Source organism: Salmo salar, chromosome 18 (genome assembly GCF_965601325.2).
Source record: "Salmo salar chromosome 18, fSalSal1, whole genome shotgun sequence".
Lineage (NCBI taxonomy): Eukaryota > Metazoa > Chordata > Actinopteri > Salmoniformes > Salmonidae > Salmo > Salmo salar.
Genome location: NC_138308.1, coordinates 66,441,728 through 66,463,234, shown reverse-complemented (window position 1 = coordinate 66,463,234; position 21,507 = coordinate 66,441,728). Strand labels below are relative to the sequence as shown.

At 43.0% G+C, this 21,507-nt stretch overlaps 1 protein-coding gene across 4 annotated transcripts in view; it reads left to right on the top strand.

The window, feature by feature from the left end:
- Positions 1 to 806: 806 nt before the first annotated feature.
- The window catches only part of LOC106577482 (protocadherin-7), a 223,658-nt gene continuing 202,957 nt past the window's right edge, over positions 807 to 21,507 (top strand). For all 4 annotated transcript variants that reach the window (XM_014155498.3, XM_014155496.3, XM_014155502.3 and 1 more), the window contains exon 1: positions 807 to 4,909. In XM_014155498.3, the coding sequence (XP_014010973.1) occupies positions 1,832 to 4,909 (3,078 nt within the window). In that variant the 5' untranslated portion in view covers positions 807 to 1,831. The remainder of the gene's footprint in view (positions 4,910 to 21,507) is intronic.

Sequence of the window (21,507 nt, the reverse complement as noted above, 5' to 3'; positions counted from 1 at the left end):
GAGCTCGCTGCTCCGGAGAGAACAAAGCCACAGGCGACCACACACATTTATATCAGTAACCACAGAGAGAAACCTCAGCGCTGCGCTCAGAATCCAACACGCAGGGGCCTCCCCGTTTGGTCATAATAATCTACTGAACCAACAAATAATTATGTAGAAGTAGGCTACATAATGACTGGACGATGGAGAGTCATCGGTTAAAGATATTACTTGGATATAGGACTGTAGGCTATCGTAGCCTACATGTGTAAAAGTTTGACAACAAATACAAACGAAAATGGAACCGGCGTGTTGGAATAGTCAAGCCATCACTCGAAAATGAGCGGTAACTGTCTCAACTTTTGTGAGAAATATATATTATGGGCTGCATAGAACCGTCTTCATAGCACGGTCTGCTGGCTACAAACATCTTATGACTGTGTAATAAACAAAACACCACCATGTAAAATGCGGCAGTCCAATCTTTTCTATTGGCACATTATAGGCTAAACCATAACGCAATTTACACATTGAATTAATGAAGTGGCATCCTCGTAAAATGGTTCACGGTAGAGTGTATCTTTTCTAAGCCATCTCACTATACCCCCGCTCGGCACCCTGACTAAAACCATTCGAAAGGGTAGTGTGTGATGCATTGCAATTGCATTTTCTTCATGTGGTACTGAGTCACATTTGGTTAAATCATCCCCTTATTAACAAGAAAAAAAGGACCCTCGTCTCTCTCTCTCTCTCTCTCTCTCTCTCTCCCTCTCCTTTTAACAAATAGGCTACTTCGTCGCCTACCCTCTAGAAACCTACCAAACAAGTTCAGCCCTAGTTACGTGCGCTGGGGAACGAAACTGGAGAGGTGGAGAGAGCGCGCGAGACACAATTGTGAATCGCTCTCACAGTCCAGCAGATAGGTGCTGCAAACGCACGCTGCGTTCATGCATGTGGCGAGTGGGCGCTTGGATTGAGAATGCGGAAAAGAAGGATTCTCCCGTAAAATTCACCGACATTTTCCAATATCTACATCGGGAATTACAATTGTCCTTGTTTGTTTCATTTTTAATATTCCCTCACTATCAGTTTTTTTTTATTCTATCCGTATTGCTTGCGACTGTGAGAACTGTGAGAACTAACGCTAACTACTTACGGGCTGCTTGTTATAAGTGAGTGAATGTAGAGAAGAAATCAGAGTGCACGGATGCTGCTTGGATAGGCTACTGGACACATGTGTTTCTTATACGCTGCTTCAAGGTAAGAAGACGAGTGGCTCTGTAAAGTAGCCAACTGTATCATTACAATTTGGGAATCTGTGCGGGCATTTCATTGCCACTAATCTGTGTTGGAAATATCTTCGAAGGAATCTTGACCATTTACATCGCTTCTATATCAATCTGGGAGATTTTATTTTTTGTCTCACTGAATAAACTCGGACTGATTCAACATTAAAATAAAATAAGATAACATTTTGGACATTTTCTCTTTACAGGCATGATAAAATATTCTGAATCCTTATGAATTCATGACATAGGATATAACCAGCCTGAACGGACTGTTAAAGAAACATTTATTCGTTACTGGAAAAAAGGGGTGAGGATAATCCCCCCCCCCCCCACCACCAAAAAAAATAAATGAAGAAAAGTATAGCCGGTGCACTTGCTCTTATTCACTGCAGTTGAAGCGGTGTTGGAGTGCGTCCGGATATGAAGTCTTACACATCCTGAAACGAAGGACTTCAAATTAACCGAGAAGGAAAATTATGTTTTCCAAAAACAATAGCAGCAAGTAAACGTCATCCTCATTCGATTCAAGGCTTTAAAATCCAGTTAAGACATTGCGGGGAACAATGAGGACTACTGGCGCAGTGGACTATATATGCTACAGTATACTTATCCTGCAGCTGCTGAATCAGCCCGATGCCAAGCAAGTATTGCGATATCGCTTGGCTGAGGAGGGACCCGCCGATGTCAGGGTAGGGAATGTAGCCAAAGATCTCGGAATCGTCGCCGGGTCTGGTGAGGTGACGTTTACCCTCGAGTCCGGCTCTGATTTTTTCAAAATAGATAATATAACAGGCGAGCTGACCACTAATGAACGGCGGATAGACCGTGAAAAATTACAGCAGTGCCAAATGATATTTGATGAAAACGAATGTTTCATAGATTTTGAAGTGTCAGTAATTGGACCAGCTCAGAGCTGGGTTGACCTGTTCGAGGGGAAAGTCATTATTTTAGACATAAATGACAACACCCCGTCTTTCCCCTCTCCTGTTCTGACACTGTCAGTGGAGGAGAATAGACCGATTGGCACTCTCTATCTCCTGTCCACTGCCACCGACAGAGATTTTGGCAGGAACGGAATTGAGAGATATGAGCTTATTCAGGACAGCGGGGAGAGCTCCAGGCGCCTGGGTTCGAACTCAGGGGGACGCGGAGTGGACAGCAGGAGATTTGATGAGGGGGCAGCCGGGAGCAGCGTCTTTGAACTGCAAGTTGCTGACACAACTGATGGGGAAAAACAGCCGCAGCTCATCATTAAAGGAGCGCTGGACAGGGAGCAGAGGGACTCTTATGAGCTCACCCTGCGTGTTAGGGATGGGGGCGACCCCCCACGCTCCTCCCAGGCCATCCTGCGGGTGATGATCACTGATGTGAATGACAACAGCCCCCGCTTTGAGAAGGCAGTGTATGAGGCTGACCTGCCAGAGAACAGCTCCCCTGGTGCCCCCATCCTGCAGCTGAAAGCAGCTGACGCAGACGTTGGGGTGAATGGTCAGATTGAGTACGTATTTGGTGCGGCCACAGAGTCAGTGCGTAGGCTGCTGAGGCTGGACGAGAGCTCGGGGTGGCTTAGCGTGCTCCATCGTATTGACCGCGAGGAGGTGAGCCAGCTGCGCTTCACGGTAATGGCAAGGGATCGAGGTCAGCCACCCAAAATGGACAAGGCCACCGTGGTCCTCAACATCAAAGATGAGAATGATAACGTGCCTGCTATCGAGATTCGTAAGATCGGACGCATTTTTCTGAAAGATGGAGTGGCCAATGTGGCAGAGGACGTAGTGGTGGACACGCCTATAGCCTTAGTCCAGGTGTCAGACCGCGATCAGGGCGAGAACGGCATCGTGACCTGCACTGTGGTGGGGGATGTGCCCTTCCAGCTCAAACCGGCCAGTGAGATTGAGGGTGAGATGAATAAGAAGAAATACTTTCTCCATACATCAGCACCGCTGGACTATGAGGCCACACAGGAGTACATCGTGGTCATCGTGGCTGTGGACTCAGGAAGCCCTAGCCTGGCCAGTAATAACTCGCTTATCGTGAAGGTGGGAGACTTCAACGACAACCCACCCATCTTTAGCCAGAACGTGGTGGAGGTGTCCTTTCCGGAAAACAATGCCCCAGGTGAGAGGGTGACCACAGTGCAGGCAATCGATGCTGACAGTGGCAAGAATGCGGAAATCGCCTACTCGCTCGTCTCCTCTGTAAATGGGATATTCTCCATTGATGCAGACAGTGGTGACATCAGAGTAAACACCATTCTGGACAGGGAGCAAACAGAGAGGTATGAGTTCAAAGTGATAGCTAAAGATAAGGGCATGCCCATACTCCAGGGGTCAGCCACTGTGGTGGTCCTGGTGGCAGATAAGAACGACAATGAGCCAAAGTTCATGCAGGACGTGTTCACCTTCTACGTCAAAGAGAATCTAACACCCAACAGCCCTGTTGGCATGGTGACCGTCATTGACGCGGACAAAGGCCAGAATGCTGAAATGAGCCTCTTCATCGAGGAAGAGGAGGATATCTTCTCCATTGAGAATGACACAGGAACCATTTTCTCCACCATGTCATTTGACCGCGAGCAGAAGACTTCATACACGTTTAGGGTCAAGGCCGTGGACGGTGGAGACCCGCCCAGATCTGCCACAGCCACCGTGTCACTTTTCGTGATGGACGAGAACGACAACCCGCCAACCGTCACCTTCCCCATCAACAGCTCTTACACCCTCCTGCCCCCCTCCAGCAACATCAGGACTGTAGTACGAACCGTCATGGCCACTGATACGGACACAGGGATCAACGCTGACCTGAACTACAGCATCATCGGCGGAAACCCCTTCAAACTGTTTGAGATTGACGGGGGCAGCGGGGTCATCTCACTGGTGGGGAAGCTGGAGCAGAAACACTATGGCCTCCATAGACTTGTGGTTCAGGTGAACGACAGCGGCCAGCCCTCCCAGAGCACCACTACCCTCGTGCATGTCTATGTCAATGAGACCCTCTCCAACTCCACTATCGTGGAGGCCCAGGTGGCCAAGAGCCTGGGTACGCCGCTCAATACCAACATCGCTGGTGATCCCAACTACGATCTGGGTAAGCAGCGGCTGAGCATCGTCATCGGGGTGGTGTCGGGCATCATGACAGTCATTCTCATCATCCTCATCGTTGTCATGGCCCGCTACTGCTGCCCCAAGAACAAGAATGGCTATGAGGCAGGCAAGAAGGACCACGAGGACTTCTTCACCCCTCAGCAGCATGATAAGGGCAAAAAGCCCAAGAAGGACAAGAAGAACAAGAAATCCAAACAGCCACTGTACAGCAGCATCGTCACCATTGAGGCCTCCAAGCCCAACGGCCAGCGCTACGATGGCGTCAACGAGAAGCTGTCTGACAGCCCTGGGATGGGCCGGTACCGGTCTGTTAACGGAGGGCCTGGGAGCCCGGATCTGGCCCGGCACTACAAGTCCAGCTCGCCACTGCCCACGGTCCAGCTCCACCCCCAGTCACCCACGGCCGGGAAAAAGCATCAGGCTGTTCAGGACCTGCCCCCTGCCAACACCTTTGTTGGCACCGGAGATAACATTTCCCTTGGATCTGACCACTGCTCTGAGTATAGCAGTCAAACCATCAACAAGTACAACAAACAGGTAAGAATACATTGACTCTATATATATATATATATATATATATATATATATATATATATATATATATATATATATATATATGCATAGTTTTTTCTTCTTTTTTTCTTTCTGTTTTCAAATGTGTCATGTTTCTCCCTCTCTTAGTGTTATCTCCTGCGTAATGCCTCCTGACAGGGCTAGTCTCAGTAGTCATGTTGCTTTTATGGTGCTAATATGTGTCAAGTTAGCTGTATTGATCTGTTTGGGTTTGGAGTGCCATTCACCATGTAATATTGAAAAGGAAATGAGGACATGCCAGGATATCATTTTCACTCGCCTAAGCATATCCAGCTCTTTTGCTCTCTCTAGTATTGTGAGGCGGTTTAGTTTGACTGGGGTGTCACTTTTGCTGACCTATGCACGTATGTGTTTTGAGTGTTGTAGACAGCTTGCATAAGGGTCTGGTTTGCAGTTATTCTATCACAGTGTGGCTAGGTAGCTAGGATACCCTTCTGCTAGGTCAATAACTCCCCGCCCTCTTCTTAACAAGGCAACCTTTTTCTTCCTTTTAGAGGGTGAAAAAAACAAGAGAAAGGAAAAAAAGGAAGACATTGTGAATATGAAATACAGGAGTGGCCTTCTAAAGGAATGCTAACAAAGGGTGCCGTGTTTTACTGGAATTCAGCTTGACTAGGAACATCTGGGCAGGAGGTCACAACATTCCTGTGCCCTGATGTGTCTGTATCAGTTCACTGACCCAGCAGTGAAATCAGGCTTACCTAAACCTCTCCCTCCTGCTCTTTCTCTCTCTTTCTGTCTCATGTTCTGTCTCAGACATGTTCTGTCTTTCGCTCTCTCCATCCTTTCTGTAGGCTACTCTCATTTATCTCTTCATCCATCCATTTCTCTCTCTTCCCTCTTTCTCTCTCTCTCCTTCGTCTCACTATACCCTCTTTATTTCCTTATGACACCCATCTCTTACGCATTCTCCCTCCGGCCATCCCTTCCTCTGTTTCCTATCTTCCTCGCTCCTCTCATCGACTCTTTGTGCCATCATTCATGGCTGCACGCATGACAGGGACATTCATATTCTAGGGAACTGTGAATTAATCAATTCATATCATTATGGTTCTTAAAAAAAAAAAAATCTATGAAAAAGCCAGGTGGTGGGAAGCAAGGTTAATACATTATGAAGTCGGTTCCTTTTCATCTGCATTTACCAGGAAAATAACACTTACCCTATTGTTTCATATGTTTTCTATGGCAATCTAATGCATTATTGATTGTTCTCTTATGTGTTGTAAGCAGCAAACTCCTCTTGCATTCCTGAGTGCTGTTCTGATTGGACTGATTTCTCTCTCTCTTTCTTGTTCTCCCCCTCATCTTGTTTTCCCCCTTGTTCTTCTCTCTCTCTCTCTCTCTCTCTCTCTCTCTCTCTCTCTCTCTCTCTCTCTCTCTCTCTCTCTGGCAGTATCCGCCTCTGCATCTTTCCCTTTCCTCAAAGCCGCCTCCTCTCCCACCCTATCTTTCACTCTCCTCTATCTCTCACCACCACACCAATTTCTGCCCCTCTCCTCAAAATCATTGCCCTCAATTTCTTTTTGCTCTTTTCCTCGCCTGTCTTTTTTCTTGCAGTGTCTCTTTCTTAATTAATCTTCTCTCCCTTACTCTACTCTATATCCCTTCCCCTCCTGCTATTTCCTCTTTAATTTATCACTCTCCCTCTCCATCCATCCGTCCATCCATGCCTCTCTTTTTCCTCTACTGTCTCTAACAGCTTCTAATGCGCTGTATTCAGTGTTTTGTGTGAGGACTGCTGTTGCTTACGAATGTCCCATCCATAATTAACAGGCCACTCTATTCGCTGCGGCAGAGCCATGTATTGTGTATGTCGCTAGCTGTGCTGCTGCACTTTTCTATAATTATTTATTTACTTTTTTATGTGAATGCTCACTACAGTGGGTTTTTTTAATAGACAAGTCAATTCATTCGAAGATTCAGACACAGACCCGAAACACACAGGGGTGTCGAGCATTGAGTGTTGAGGGTTTGCAAAGGCTGTCCCCGCCACCATAATGTGCAATTACCTCTTTTTAAACATGCAGAGCTACTTTTTCTCGATTCTCCTCAACGGTTCCTGTAAATGTAAGTCCCACTGGCTAATGTAGAAGTGTTGCCCTCTATGGTTTAATGAATATTGTCAGAAGCAGCGGCAACTGTAGCCCCATGTACCCATTAGGCATCAGAGATACAGTACATAACATTCTATAACGTGTTATTACATTCCCATACAAGCCTTGTCAAACATTCCCTGTTGATACTTCGATTGAACGGCTGCACTTAAAGTCTCCTGAGGTTAATTTAATTGCTGGGAAATGCCCTTTACGTATAGATGTGCCCCAATTATGGTATCAAGTGACCATGTCTTTAATAGAGAGCAGAGTGTTAGTCATGCTCTTCCTTTTTCGGCCACCACAGCTAAAACACGCTGGTAAGCACCCCCGTTTGGTTGAGATTTCATGTGTAATGAAACGCATAAGGATTCTGAGGTGCTGGGGATGGAATTATACATAGAAATAGAATGAATAGATTATATTTCTATCGAATTAAACATGGCTTCTTGTCCGACTCCGTTGTTGCTATGGTTTTGCATGCAGAGCCGGTGGGAGGTTGGATTAGGGATAAGGTTTCATGTCAGATTGTAGAGAATTGCACAGTAGATCACATTGTATTGCGACTGCTGGAGACAGGGTAATCCGCAATGTCAAATTGATCACATTAGATATGGAAATTGCTATTCAAAACATATCAGATTTAACCTTTGTTATTGAATTAACAGTGGCAGGAAATCCAAAATGCATTGCAATCTATGATATTTAAGGCTCAATGAGGTTGAAACCTTTTGATGGGATTAGCAAATCTCTCTCACTCATACACATACACCGACTGTCTCTCTCTCTCTCTCTCTCTCTCTCTCTCTCTCTCTCTCTCTCTCTCTCTCTCTCTCTCCATCTTTCCCTCTTTACTTTCTCCTCTTTATGGATCTCACTCGCTTTCTCCACTTCTCACACCCTCCTTCGCTCACTCTCCTCCTAGAAATAGAGACAGACACAAGAAAGAGAGCCCTGTTTGCGGTATACAGAGTGGTCTCTACTTTTCCACAGGAGAGTTGGGGGGGGGGCAGCTAAACTATCCTATTGACTATGAGTCTCTACTGCGATATCAGGTTCCTTTTAGGTCTCCTTCCACCTCATCATCTTAAATAAGCATGCCCCACTCCAAAAATGTGGAACTAGGAATAGATATAGTCCTTGGTTCACTCCAGACCTGTCTGCCCGTGACCAGCACAAAAACATCCTGTGGAGTTCTGCATTAGCATCGAATAGCCCCCGTGATATGCAACTTTTCAGGGAAGTTAGGAACAAATATACACAGGCAGTTAGAAAAGCTAAGGCTAGCTTATTCAAACAGAAATTTGCATCCTGTAGTACTAACTCAAAAAAGTTCTGGGACACTCTGAGGCTAGGAAACACTGTTACCACCGATAAATCCACTATAATTGAGAATTTCAATAAGCATTTCTCTACGGCTGGCCATGCTTTCCACCTGGCTACCCCTACCCCGGTCAACTGCCTGGCACCCTCCACAGCAACCCGCCAAAGTCCCCACCATTTCTCCTTCACCCAAATCCAGATAGCTGATGTTCTGAAAGAGCTGCAAAATCTGGACCCATACAAATCAGCCGGGCTAGACAATCTGGACCCTCTCTTTCTAAAATGATCTGCCGAAATTGTTGCAACCCCTATTACTAGCCTGTTCAACCTCTCTTTCGTATCGTCTGAGATTCCCAAAGATTGGAAAGCTGCCGCGGTTATCCCCATCTTCAAAGGGTGTGACACTGTAGACCCAAACTGCTACAGACCTATATCTATCCTACCCTGTCTTTCTAAGGTCTTCGAAAGCCAAGTTAACAAACAGATTACCGACCATTTCGAATCCCACCGTACCTTCTCCGCTATGCAATCTGGTTTCCGAGCTGGTCATGGGTGCACCTCAGCCACGCTCAAGGTCCTAAACGACATCATAACCGTCATCGATGAGAGACATTACTGTGCAGCCGTATTCATCAACCTGGCCAAGGCTTTCGACTCTGTCAATCTCCACATTCTTATTGGCAGACTCGACAGCCTTGGTTTCTCAAATGATTGCCTCGCCTGGTTTACCAACTACTTCTCTGATAGAGTTCAGTGTGTCAAATCGGAGGGCCTGTTGTCCGGACCTCTGGCAGTCTCTAAAGGTGTGCCGCAGGGTTCAATTCTTGGGCCGACTCTCGGCCGACTCTCTTCTCTGTATATATCAATGATGTTGCTCTTGCTGCTGGTGATTCTCTGATCCACCTCTACGCAGACGACACCATTCTGTATACTTCAGAATGTATACTGTATACTCCAGACGAGCTTCAATGACATACAATGCCATACAACTCTCCTTCCGTGGCCTCCAACTGCTCTTATACGCAAGTAAAACTAATTGCATGCTATTCAATCGATCACTGCCCGCACCTGCTCTGACTTAGAATACGTAGACAACTACAAATACCTGGGTGTCTGGTTAGACTGTAAACTCTCCTTCCAGACTCACATTAAGCATCTCCAATCCAAAATGAAATCTAGAATTGGCTTCTTATATCGCAACAAAGCATCCTTCACTGATGCTGCCAAACATACCCTCGTAAAACTGACCATCCTACCGATCCTTGACTTCGGTGATGTCATCTATAAAATAGCCTTCAACACTCTACTCAACAAACTGGATGCAGTCTATCACAGTGCCATTCGTTTTGTCACCAAAGCCCCATACACTAACCACCATTGTGACCTGTACGGTTTCATTGGTTGGCCCTCGCTTCATACTCGTCGCCAAACCCACTGGCTACAGGTTATCTACAAGTCTCTGCTAGGTGAAGCCCCGCCTTATCTCAGCTCACTGGTCACCATAGCAGCACCCACTCGCACGCGCTCCAGCAGGTATATCTCACTGGTCACCCCCAAAGCCAATTCCTCCTTTGATCGTCTTTCCTTCCAGTTCTCTGCTGCCAATAACTGGAACGAACTGCAAAAATCTCTGAAGCTGGAGACTCATATCTCCCTCACTAGCTTTAAGCACCAGCTGTCAGAGCAGCTCACAGATCACTGCACCTGTACATAGCCCATCTGTAAACAGCCCATCTATCTACCTACCTCATCCCCATACTGTATTTATTTATTTACCTTGGTCCCTTGCACCCCAGTATCTCTACTTGCACATTCATCTTCTGCACATCTACCATTCCAGTGTTTAATTACTATATTGTAATTACTTCGCCACCATGGCCTATTTATTGCCTTAACTTACCTCATTTGCACTCACTGTATATAGACTTTTTGTTTTCTTTTGTTCTACTGTATTATTGACTGTATGTTTTGTTTATTCCATGTGTAACTCTGTGTTGTTGTATGTGTCAAATTGCTATGCTTTATCTTGGCCAGGTCGCAGTTGCAAATGAGAACTTGTTCTCAACTAGCCTACCTGGTTAAATAAAGGTGAAACAAAAAAATTAATAAAATAAAATCCTTTGCCTACCTAATATAACAATAACCACCGCACATGCAGCAGCCGGCTTGGGCTCCAAGCAGGTAACCAGGCAACCAGTGAAGTTTAGCAGGTTGTCATCAGACATTTATTTAAGCAGTCATTAAGTCAGGGGAGCACAGAGTGAGAATCCAGCGTGTCACTGAGCAGCCATTGAGTTAGAACAGTAGGGTGATGTACCTGACATGTCAGTCCTTCCTGGAACTCCACACAGATTGGATTCAAGCCTGTCTTTTTTGTCTCTCTCTCTTTCTTCCATTGTATCCCTACTGTGACATTGTTCTCAGTTGTCATGTTTCCGTAGCTAAATCCCTGTGTTAAAGAGTGTTTTAGTTGATAATCGTCATACTCTCAAATACCAAATGCCTAAAGCAAAATTATTTGTCAAACTTTATTTGGAATTGTCCGGATTTTCCATTTGTAGATGCTCTACAGATGGTCATACTATCAACAAACTATCTGTTGATCAGCATTTGCTTGCTAATGTTAGGGTTAAGCTTAGAATAAGGGGTTAGGGTTAGGGTAAAGATTAGGCCTAGGGTTAGTTTAAGGGTTAAGTTAAGGATACAATAAGGGTTAAGATTAGGGTTAGGTCTAGGGTTAGAGTTAGTAGATAGTTAGCTGAAATGTTACTGATAGTCTGTAGAGCAGGCATTTCCAACAGGTCGATCACGAGCTACCAGTAGCTCGCAGTCCACCTATGAGTAGCTTGCCAAACAATTCTGAAAGTATATGCAATTTTCACTTGTTCCACCACAAACTGTCATAAACAAATCTCTTTCAGACACCGCAAGCTCCCAGCTACCACCTTATCAATGCAACATTGACATTATCATACCGCTGGTTAGCCACTATTGGCTAACCTAACACAATATCTGCCAATTATTTCCAGCATTTTTGCATCTGTCTATCTGTGTGGTGCGTTCGTTTGTCTATCACTCCGGGTGTAGCCAGTTGATGTGATAACCGTCTTGTGGGTTGATTGAAATACTTTCCCCAAAACCTTCTCAATTAAATGTTAACTGCAAAGTAGGCTTACCTGGCAGAAGCATATCATGAGTAAGTATTTCATTTGTATCTATAATTTATTTGCAAACTTGTCTATGAAATGAGCAGTAGCAGCATCCCTAGATGCACATTTAAAGGTGCAATATGCAGAAATCGCTCTGCCATTTTATGGTTGCTAAAATTCAAATAGTTCAGTTTAGGTTTATGTGACAAAACAAGCAATGTACAATTTAGAGAATCATTATACCATCTAAACTGTTATGAGATATCTTTTCAATAACCAAAAATATGTTATTTTCAGCTGTTGGAAGCTGGTGTACAAAACCAGAACAATTGTAATTTTTAGACTTTTTAACCAGGAAAACAAAAATGAGAAAACATAATTTGGGAAAATATAAAAGGTAATTAGATTTGATAGGGCCCCTCTTAGAGTTGTTTATTAACCATTATTTTACCAGAAATATTGACAGAAAACCTAGTGCACTACCTTTTCTTGTACACGAAGGACCCGGGGAAGAGTTGCAGGGGTGAGGAGAAGAGAAAGATATGCCTATTTGAAAGCTCGAAAAAATGAGTAGCTCGCGACATGTTACATTTTTTTAAAGTAGCTCTCATGTTACAAAAGGTTGGAGACCCCTGCCTTAGAGCATCTACAGATGGACTGTCCAAATAAAGTGTTACTAAATTATTGGCTAAGCTAAGATATTAAAGATAATTCCTTCAATAGCTCACCTGTTCTATCCAAAGACACAATGTTTACTCTTAAAGTAACTCATCATGCCTTTTTTAAGTGGGGCATTTGAAATAATATTATCCCCTGTCCAGGTTGATCCTTGTCTTATCTTTTCTAAACAATCGAGAACTGAGGCAGGTTGCAATCCTATCCCTCTGCCTCAGGGCATGTATAAATCTCAGTACAGTGGGTCAGCTGAGGCTGCCTCACCTCAGGCTAGGGCTAGTTCAGCGAGCATGACTGGACATTGCCCCATTGCCCTCACCGCCCTCTCCTCCCTCACCTCATTCCCCTTGCACAGTGTTGATCCTATCCTCCCCCTTCCTTCCCTTCCCATCCCCTCCTCCAACTTGTCAAGCCCCAGCTTACCTTATTTACATAGGACCCCATGTTCCCTTCTCGCCACAGCATCTCAAACAAATAATATCAGCATGCAAATAGGGGTCATTACGTATGTGTTCGCCAGCCAAACACACATGATGTAACAGGCCTTTTGCACTGTCGGTCCACCAAGATCACAAAACCAATATGGAAAAACTTCCATTTGCCTGGAGGCTAATTTGTTTAAAAACGGAAGCTATTGTAGTTACCTAAACACCTTTGAGGTGCCACAATTGTCCTAATCTGTTTTGCTGCCCCCTCTGTGAATCTTTATTATTGCCGTCTACTAACCTAGCATGTTTGTAAATAGTCTGCAGCCTATATCTATATGAACCGTGGCAAATCATCTACCCACTGTATGTTTCCCCCACACTGTAAACTTCAGTATGTTTCTGTAACCTTCCATTTTGTTGGTTCTGATTCTATCTGTGTCAAACAGGTTGAGGGAGGCAGTCACCAGTTGCACTCAATAAGGTAATTACTTGATAAGAGGTACTGTTCGAGGTTTATCATGTTTGGTCAGGTTGACTCCCCCGTGGATGCTGAAACGGGTCGAATGACTGACTCGAGGCTGGACCGGAGAGAAAACATTGGCCACTGTTGGTATCATAGCCGTTATATGATGCAAATTGCTTGACTAATAATTGTAGAACTGTTTTGTTTATCTTCTATATTTGAATCCCATGTGGATCATCCAAGTTACTGTACACTGTAAAGAAATAACGAAGCAGGCATTAAATGTTTTGTATTCGGTATGTGTTCACCCATATGGGAGTTTGTGAATTGTAGCCATTTAGCCTATACGTATAACCTACATGTAAAACATTTGGCATGAATCGGTTGATCAACATATGAATGGATTACATTCTTTGTAGAGTATAGCCACTAAAAGGAAATCATCATGCAACTAACATAACATTAACGAAGCAGCATCTGTTTGCCTGTGAATCATTAAGTATATGCACAGCACAGGGAAAATAACTGGTGGTGTGAGAAGATGAAGATGGTACAGAATGAGATCAGCTGGTTGGTTCATCACTGCTTTGTGTTTAGTACAGGAGGTTGCCTGTGGTGCTGTGTGTTTACTGCCGTGTCGACTGATGCTAATTTGATCACATTTGTCTCGGATGGCTTAATTTACTTTGTTATGGGCGGCAACACCACACCAGGCATTTTGTGTATGTGCTTTACAATGAGATTGAAAGGGGGGATATTGGGAGAGATGGCGAAAGAGAGAGAGTGAGAGATAAAATACTTGTGAAATTGCACTGGCCAGCAAATTCCTGAATAATTTGAGTGGGGTGATTTGAATACATTAGTTTTAGGCCAGTGACTAATCTGCAGATTAGGGTTACCTGACAGCTAGGCATGTATGGAGAACAGATGCAGAAGGAAGTAAGGAGGGAGAGAAAGTGAGAATGCGCGAGAGGGGAACACTAGTCCCTACTCAATACTGAATGTGTTGGATTCTGTCTGACTAATTGTTTGACTACTGGTTGGGTGACCCTGTACATTACACTAAATAAGATGTGACTTAAGTGGTATTATACCTCATGTATTTCAATGGCTTTGAATGGGCTGCACTGGCTACCTGACCTGGAAAAATATTGCGAAGTCGAAGGCAAGACTTTTTTCAAAAGAGTAGAAATTAATCGCCTTTAGGGTGTTTTCACATATAGTTATCTTTAAAAGAACCGATCTCCGTCCTCTTTAAAGTGAACTCTGGGGTAAAAGCAAAAGAACTCAGTTCTCTTTATAGTCACACTGCTCTTGCCTTTGAATGAGGACTCAACTCTTTTGCCAGTTCACTTCACCTGTTTTGTGGACCGAGTTCTCTTTGCTTTCACATGTTTAGAACGGAACCAAGATCGTTTTCCAATATGCACTCTGGGTTTTTACAAAGTGCAGGACAAGCCATTCAATCAGAATGTGTTATCGGACAGCTAGATATACCTACTTACATTTTGGAAGGTAATAGATTGCATTTAGTTAAAATATGAGACATAATAATTGTAATCAAAATATACTATTACCAATAAATAGCAATATAATAACTGCAGATTAAATAATGCTCTAATTGAAAATTGTACACCCAAGGTAGGCTACTGCCCCTTTAAGAGCTAGAATAGATTTTGTACCCTATGTTGTGATTCTCACCAAATATATTATCTTTTTACACTATTCAAACCCCACAATTAATAAACAGCTTATGAAGCTATTTTAGCCTACAGATCACATAATGCAAACGCATAATCTGAACTAAAAACCACACATTTTGGAATTTCTGTGTGTCCTTGACAGTCACTAGTCAAAAAACAGCAGACATTATTTTCCGCAAACCTATACTTAATCATCTTCTCTCTTTTGTGGTAGCAATGTGAGGGTTTATGGCAGGGGAAATGGTGTTGCAGTAGTTTAGTGTGTGGTACGGGATTATGACAAGTGAACCTGGGGAGCTTTGCATTAACATTGTCCTAGGAAAGGGAACCGGACCACTTCAGGGGCTCTTTTGAGGGAACTGAGTGTTCACACTGCACAAAATAATTTGCAAACCACACTGAGTTCACTAAAATTGTCTGAATAGGACCAGGTGTGAAAATACCCCTAGAAAAGGAGGCCTTGATCAATCTCTCTCTCTTTGTCAATCTTCTGCTCTCTTTCCATTCTCTTTCTGTGCTTGTCTCTCTCCTTCTGTTCTGTTTTCTTTCTTTCTGTCTTTATTTCTATCCCTCTTCTCCTCGCTACATCTGCCATTGTGGCCATTGGCTGGGTATGAATGTAAATAGTCAGGATTGACTCAGGAGCAGCCCAGATGCATTGGTAACATTTCTCATGATAACACGGTGAAAGAGAGAATGGGGAAGATGAAGTCACAAAGTCACCATAATGCGGCTTGATTGGTCAACGGCGCCCTGGCTTATTTTAGTGGAAGTGTCAGCAATGTCCCCTTCTTTCTGAGCCCACATTTCAATTTTATTACATTGAATATGCAATTAAATTTTCTATGAAGCACGGAAAATACTGATTTCTATTTGCAGGTAATTCTTCTCTTTTACCAGTATCAATTCCTGCACTTCATGTCGCTGTGGTGGTGGAGGCGGCAGCAGGGGAAATCCTAGCTCTCCAGATGTTTTGTATTCAGTTTGTCTGAGGGCTAGTGTGAATTCCTGATAGGGGCCCACTCAATTTTGCTAAAAGGTACATTGCTATTGTTGGTATTTCCTATTGTGGCTGTCCCTCCTCATCTACTTGTTCTTCAAGCCGCAGCTCCAGTAACTCTGAACATCACTTACCATCACTGCTAGTGAAACTCAGGGGAATAGTTTGCTGTCAACATGAAGGATCACAACAAAGATCATACTGTATGAGGGTATGTCTGTCTTTGATTTTAATGGACAACAACACAATGGTTTCTGAGCTTCATAAAAATTGCATGGTCCACTAAAGCTTGTTGACTAGAAAAGGACAAAAGTAATGGATATTTATGTTTTTAGCTCTGCTAGTGCTCTAGGGCATACATTTGTAAATGCATATGTGTATTTTAACATGTTTATTACATGTGCGTGTGCCTGTATCTGTACACTGTGTGTGTGTGTGCATCTTTGTGTGTGTACCTTTTTATCTGTGTATCTGAGCGTGTATTTGAGTGTGTATGTGAGGGATTAGGGCTGTCCCCGACCAAAACAAATCTTGGTTGACCCAGTCATCTGTTCTTTTGAGCAATCGATTGGTCGAAATTTTTAAACGTGTATTTTTGAAAATGTTTGAACAAAATCAACCATATGTAGGCTACTGAGCGTGTCTGATGCTTTAACCTCTCTGGGAAATGTGGGACGCTAGCGACAGCCAGTGAAATAGCAGAGCGCCAAATTCAGAACAACAAAAATCTCATAATTCAAATTTCTCACACATACAAGTATTATACACCATTTTAAAGATAATCTTCTCGTTAATCCAACCACAGTGTCCGATTTCAAAAAGCTTTACGGCGAAAGCATAGCATTAGATTATGTTAGAACAGCACCTAGACAAGAAAAACCACACAGCCATTTTCCAAGCATGGAGAGGCATCACAAAAACCAGAAATACAGCTAAAATTAATCAATAACCTTTGATGATCTTCATCAGATGGCACTCATAGGACTTCATGTTACACAATACATGTATGTTTTGCTCGATAAAGTTCATATTTATATCCAAAAAACCCATTTTACATTGGCATGTAATGTTCAGAAATGTTTTGCCTCCAAAACTCCAGTGAATGAGCACATCAATTTACAGAAATACTCATCATAAACTTTGATAAAAGATACAAGTGTTATGCACAGAATTATAGAATTACTTCTCCTTAATGCAACCGCCATGTCAGATTTCAAAAAAGCTTTACGGCGAAAGCAAACTTTGCAATAATCTGAGTACAGCGCTCAGACATCAAAACAAGCCATACAGATACCCACCATTTTGGAGTCAACAGAAGTCAGAAATAGCATTATAAATATTCACTTACCTTTGATTATCTTCATCAGAATGCACTCCCAGGAATCCCAGTTCCACAATAAATGTTTGTTTTGTTCGATACAGTTCATCTTTATGTCCAAATACCTCCATTTTGTTCGCGCGTTTAGTCCAGCACTCCAAATTCACTAAGTGCGCGAGTTTAGTCCTGACAAAAAGTCAAAATAGTTACATTACAGTTCGTAGAAACATGTCAAACGATGTATAGAATCAATCTTTAGGATGTTTTTAACATAAATATTCAATAATATTCCAACCGGACACTTCCTTTGTCTTTAGAATTGAAAGGAAAGGCAGCTCGCTCTCATGGCCATGCGCATGATTGAGCTCATGCCAATTTTCCAGACACATGACTGAATCAGCTCTTATTCTCTCCCCATTCACAGTAGAAGCCTGAAGCAACGTTCTAAAGACTGTTGACATCTAGTGGAAGCCTTAGAAAGTGCAATATGACCCCACAGACACTGTATATTGGATAGGCAATCACTTGAAAAACTACAAACCTCAGATTTCCCACTTCCTGGTTGAATTTTTTCTCAGGTTTTTGCCTGCCATATGAGTTCTGTTATACTCACAGACATCATTCAAACAGTTTTAGAAACTTCAGTGTTTTCTATCCAAATCTACTCATTATATGCATATTCTAGCTTTTGGGCCTGAGTAGCAGGCATTTTACTTTGGGCATGTTTTTCATCCAAGCTACTCAATACTTCCCCCCTTTCCTAGAGAAGTTAACACTGTAATTAAATATGAAGTCACACAAATTACTAAAGATGGAGCCAGAGATCAATATAGCCTAACCAGAAGAAAAAAAACTCTTCCCGAGTTGCCAGTAATATGCCAACAGTCGGCAACCTTTTCCATTTGGAGTGCCAAGTTATTGTACCAGTTCTACTGATCTGCTTGCCAGTTATGATTTTCATATGCACATTTTTTGTGGAACAGTTTCATTTCAGTTATAATAAAGTCTTCATATCTCAAAGTCATTGTCATGTGGTTAATAAAAATGATATCTAAATTAAAATGATACAAATCTAAAAGTAACTTCTATTGCCAATATGTAAAACTAGCTTACATAAAGCCACCAAATAAAAACTTTGCAGCCTGCAGGTGTAAAAAATATCCTGATAAAAATATCCTATAAATCACATTGGCTATGCATGGTCTGTCTGCATGAATCTTGAACCATTGTATCAATTGTTAACTTGGTACGGCCAAGCTCATGCTAGCAAACTTGCAACATTGTGTAAAATAGTCTGGGCCCTCAGAGTTTCCCGTGCCAGTGAGCTCCGGACAGACAGACACAGCTGTATAAGAAGTAATCAGGTAGGCCTTTTTTATGATGTTTCCACCGGATCAGAGCATTACATTTTTTCTCTCCTTTCATGTTGAATGGTTTTCGAAATAGGCTACGTTGAGGAACTATTGTCATTCTCAATGGATATTGAATGCATTAACAGAAATTACCTCAACCAAACAAACATTGTAGATTAGAAATGATGGTAATTAATGGTAAATGTCCTACTGGTGACACTGGTGTGCCATCTCTGCAGCCACCGCAATGTATTTGTTCACTCAGACAAGTGTGAATCAGATCGGTGTCTCGCGTGCCATAATTATTTATAATATATTTGCCACTGTTCAACTAAAAAAATATTGTCGACCAAATGCACATCGATCAAATAATCGACTAAATGGGGTCAGCCCTATGGGGTCAGTTCTCACATATGCTGAGCACTTGTTGGTTGCTTGTCCATCACTCTGTGCCTTTGAAAGGGGTATGGTGTCAGGTGCCAGGTGGACCGGTTTGTGTCAGGAACTGCAATGCTGCTGGGTTTTTCATGCTCAACCATTTCCTGTGTGTATCAAGAATGGTCCACCACCCAAAGGACATCGGGCCAACTTTACACTACTGTGGGAAGCCTTGGAGTCAACATGGGCCAGCATCCCTGTGGAATGCTTTCGACACCTTATAGGGTCCATGCCCTGATGAATTGAGGCTGTTCTGAGGGCAAAAGGGGGGACTCAATATTAGGAAGGTGTCCTTAATGTTTTGTACACTCAGTGTATGCTTGTGTAGTGGCACCAGTGTGGTGTCAGACGAGTGGACAGTTTTCTAATGTTTCAGAGGCTACTGATGTCAAAATAATCATACTGACACACAACAAATACTACTAAGAGATATATCTGGGTCTAAAGAGATGCACTATGTAGTGTTTGACGTGAATTTTTGGTTTTGGACTTGTATGGGATGCATTTCAGGAAACATTGTATTTTTGCAACGTTGGGTTTCACAGGTTTAAACAACCTCCAATGTGCAGTCCTCTCACACTCATGGTCTAAATGGCTCACACTTTGCCCCATAATTCAGCCTCTAATGCAGGCCTGGGCAATTCCAGTCCTTGGGGGCCTGATTGGTGTCACACTTTTCCCCCATTCCTAGCAAACACACCTGATTTAAACTAATTGCATTTTTAACTGAAGATCATGATTAGTTGATTATTGGAGTCAGGTGTGTTAGCTGGGGCTGGGGCAAAAGTGTGACACCAATCAGGCCCCCGAGGACTGGAGTTGCCCAGGCCTGTTCTAATGTCACCCGTCACTGTCGGCAACCACTGGCGACCAATCCCATCGCTCGTTAGTGAGATTTGAACTTGTTTAAGAAGAGGGGATATCTAATGTTATTTGGAAGACAAACAGAGGGAAATGCGATGGGCTGAATTATTTTTGCTGTCTGGCTGATTACTGTGTCAGTGGTGCCTGGGTGCTGACAAGTGGAAAAACTCTGATCTGCTCAGGTTTAACCACGTACCAACAAACGGGTGTGATTATTCTACAGTGGTCCCTCGAGCATACGATCAAACTGGTTTGATTAGAATGCTTATTTAGAACATCCAGTTTCGATTGACGCAACTGTCAGCATTTGAGCTAGCCACACTGTTTTTTCACAGAAACATTTTGCACAAGCACAGTCCTAACAAAGTTAAGTCCTGAATGTGACAAGTTTATTTTTGGATGCAATGTTCAGACTTTCACAGAAGTAGCAACAGCATACACAATCATCCATGTAAGCTACATTGGTCCTAGCGCTAACTGAGGAAATATTGACATAAGACAAGCGGTCATATTTAGAGAACTCTCGGCTAACAGAAACCACAATATGATTGAGCTAATAGCAATTACTATTTATAATTCATCACATCACGGGTCAGCTCAACATTGATCGAAATAATTGAGTAAAACACTTTCTAGAAATTGAAAGTAATCCGTGCGTGGGCTCTCCTCGAAGAGAGAAGTTTGTGAAGAGAGAAGTTTGTTCGAAGGTTGTTAGCCTCAGTAAAGCCTCAAACATAAATTGTCCGCAACACTGAAATGGGTTACTTCTATGCAAATTAATGAGGAGGCGGAACACACCTCAATTCAAACTGTTGTTAGAAAATAATTTGAAATTGACAAATTGAAACATATCCTATAGATAATTAACAGGCAACGCGTGTGAACTGTCCTGTTGCGTAACAATCACATTTTGGATCAGTGAGTGCATTCTAACATCACGTGCATAAAACCACTCACGCTGGGGCGACCGTTAGAGATATTCAGAACTCACGGATGAAAAAGTTAATAGATACAACCTTCAGAATCTGATTGATTTCAGGGAGTCCTGACAAACACACAGGCTCACATAGAGAGAAGCATACACTCACATTCACATGGATACAACACAAACAGAAACATCGGCACAAACGCACACACCCATGCACACGCACGCACGTACACACACACACACACACACACACACACACACACACACACACACACACACACACACACACACACACACACTCACAGTCTGCTCATTTGGCACCGATATCTCGTTAATATTTTTCTCTGGAGCGGCTGTTGAAATATTAAGATATGTGAGGATCTCTTGACTGCATAACAAGGATTAAGAATCAGCCAAGATAAATAATACAGTTAATCCCCAGCATATTTGTCCAAAGGATACCGTTTTATGCAACAAGATCTCATAGTTTTACATCGAAATTTGACGTATTATGGATGACGTCTATGTTTGACTCATTAATTCCTCATGGTCACAGGTTTAATTCCACATGGTTACAGGGTTAAAACAGACACATCTCAAAGGATTACGTTTAAGTATTCTTTCCGAGTGGTTAGGGTTAGGGCTATGGTTTGGGGAAGGCTTAAAAAAAATAAAAAATAAAACCCATTGTTACCATCTGAGCAGCGCACTTTGCTTCCCGGCATCATGAGTTTGTGCAAGTACTTGGCAATAGTTTTCAAAAAATTGTGAGTGCCGAGGAAGGCATATATCGACGTACTCAAGACC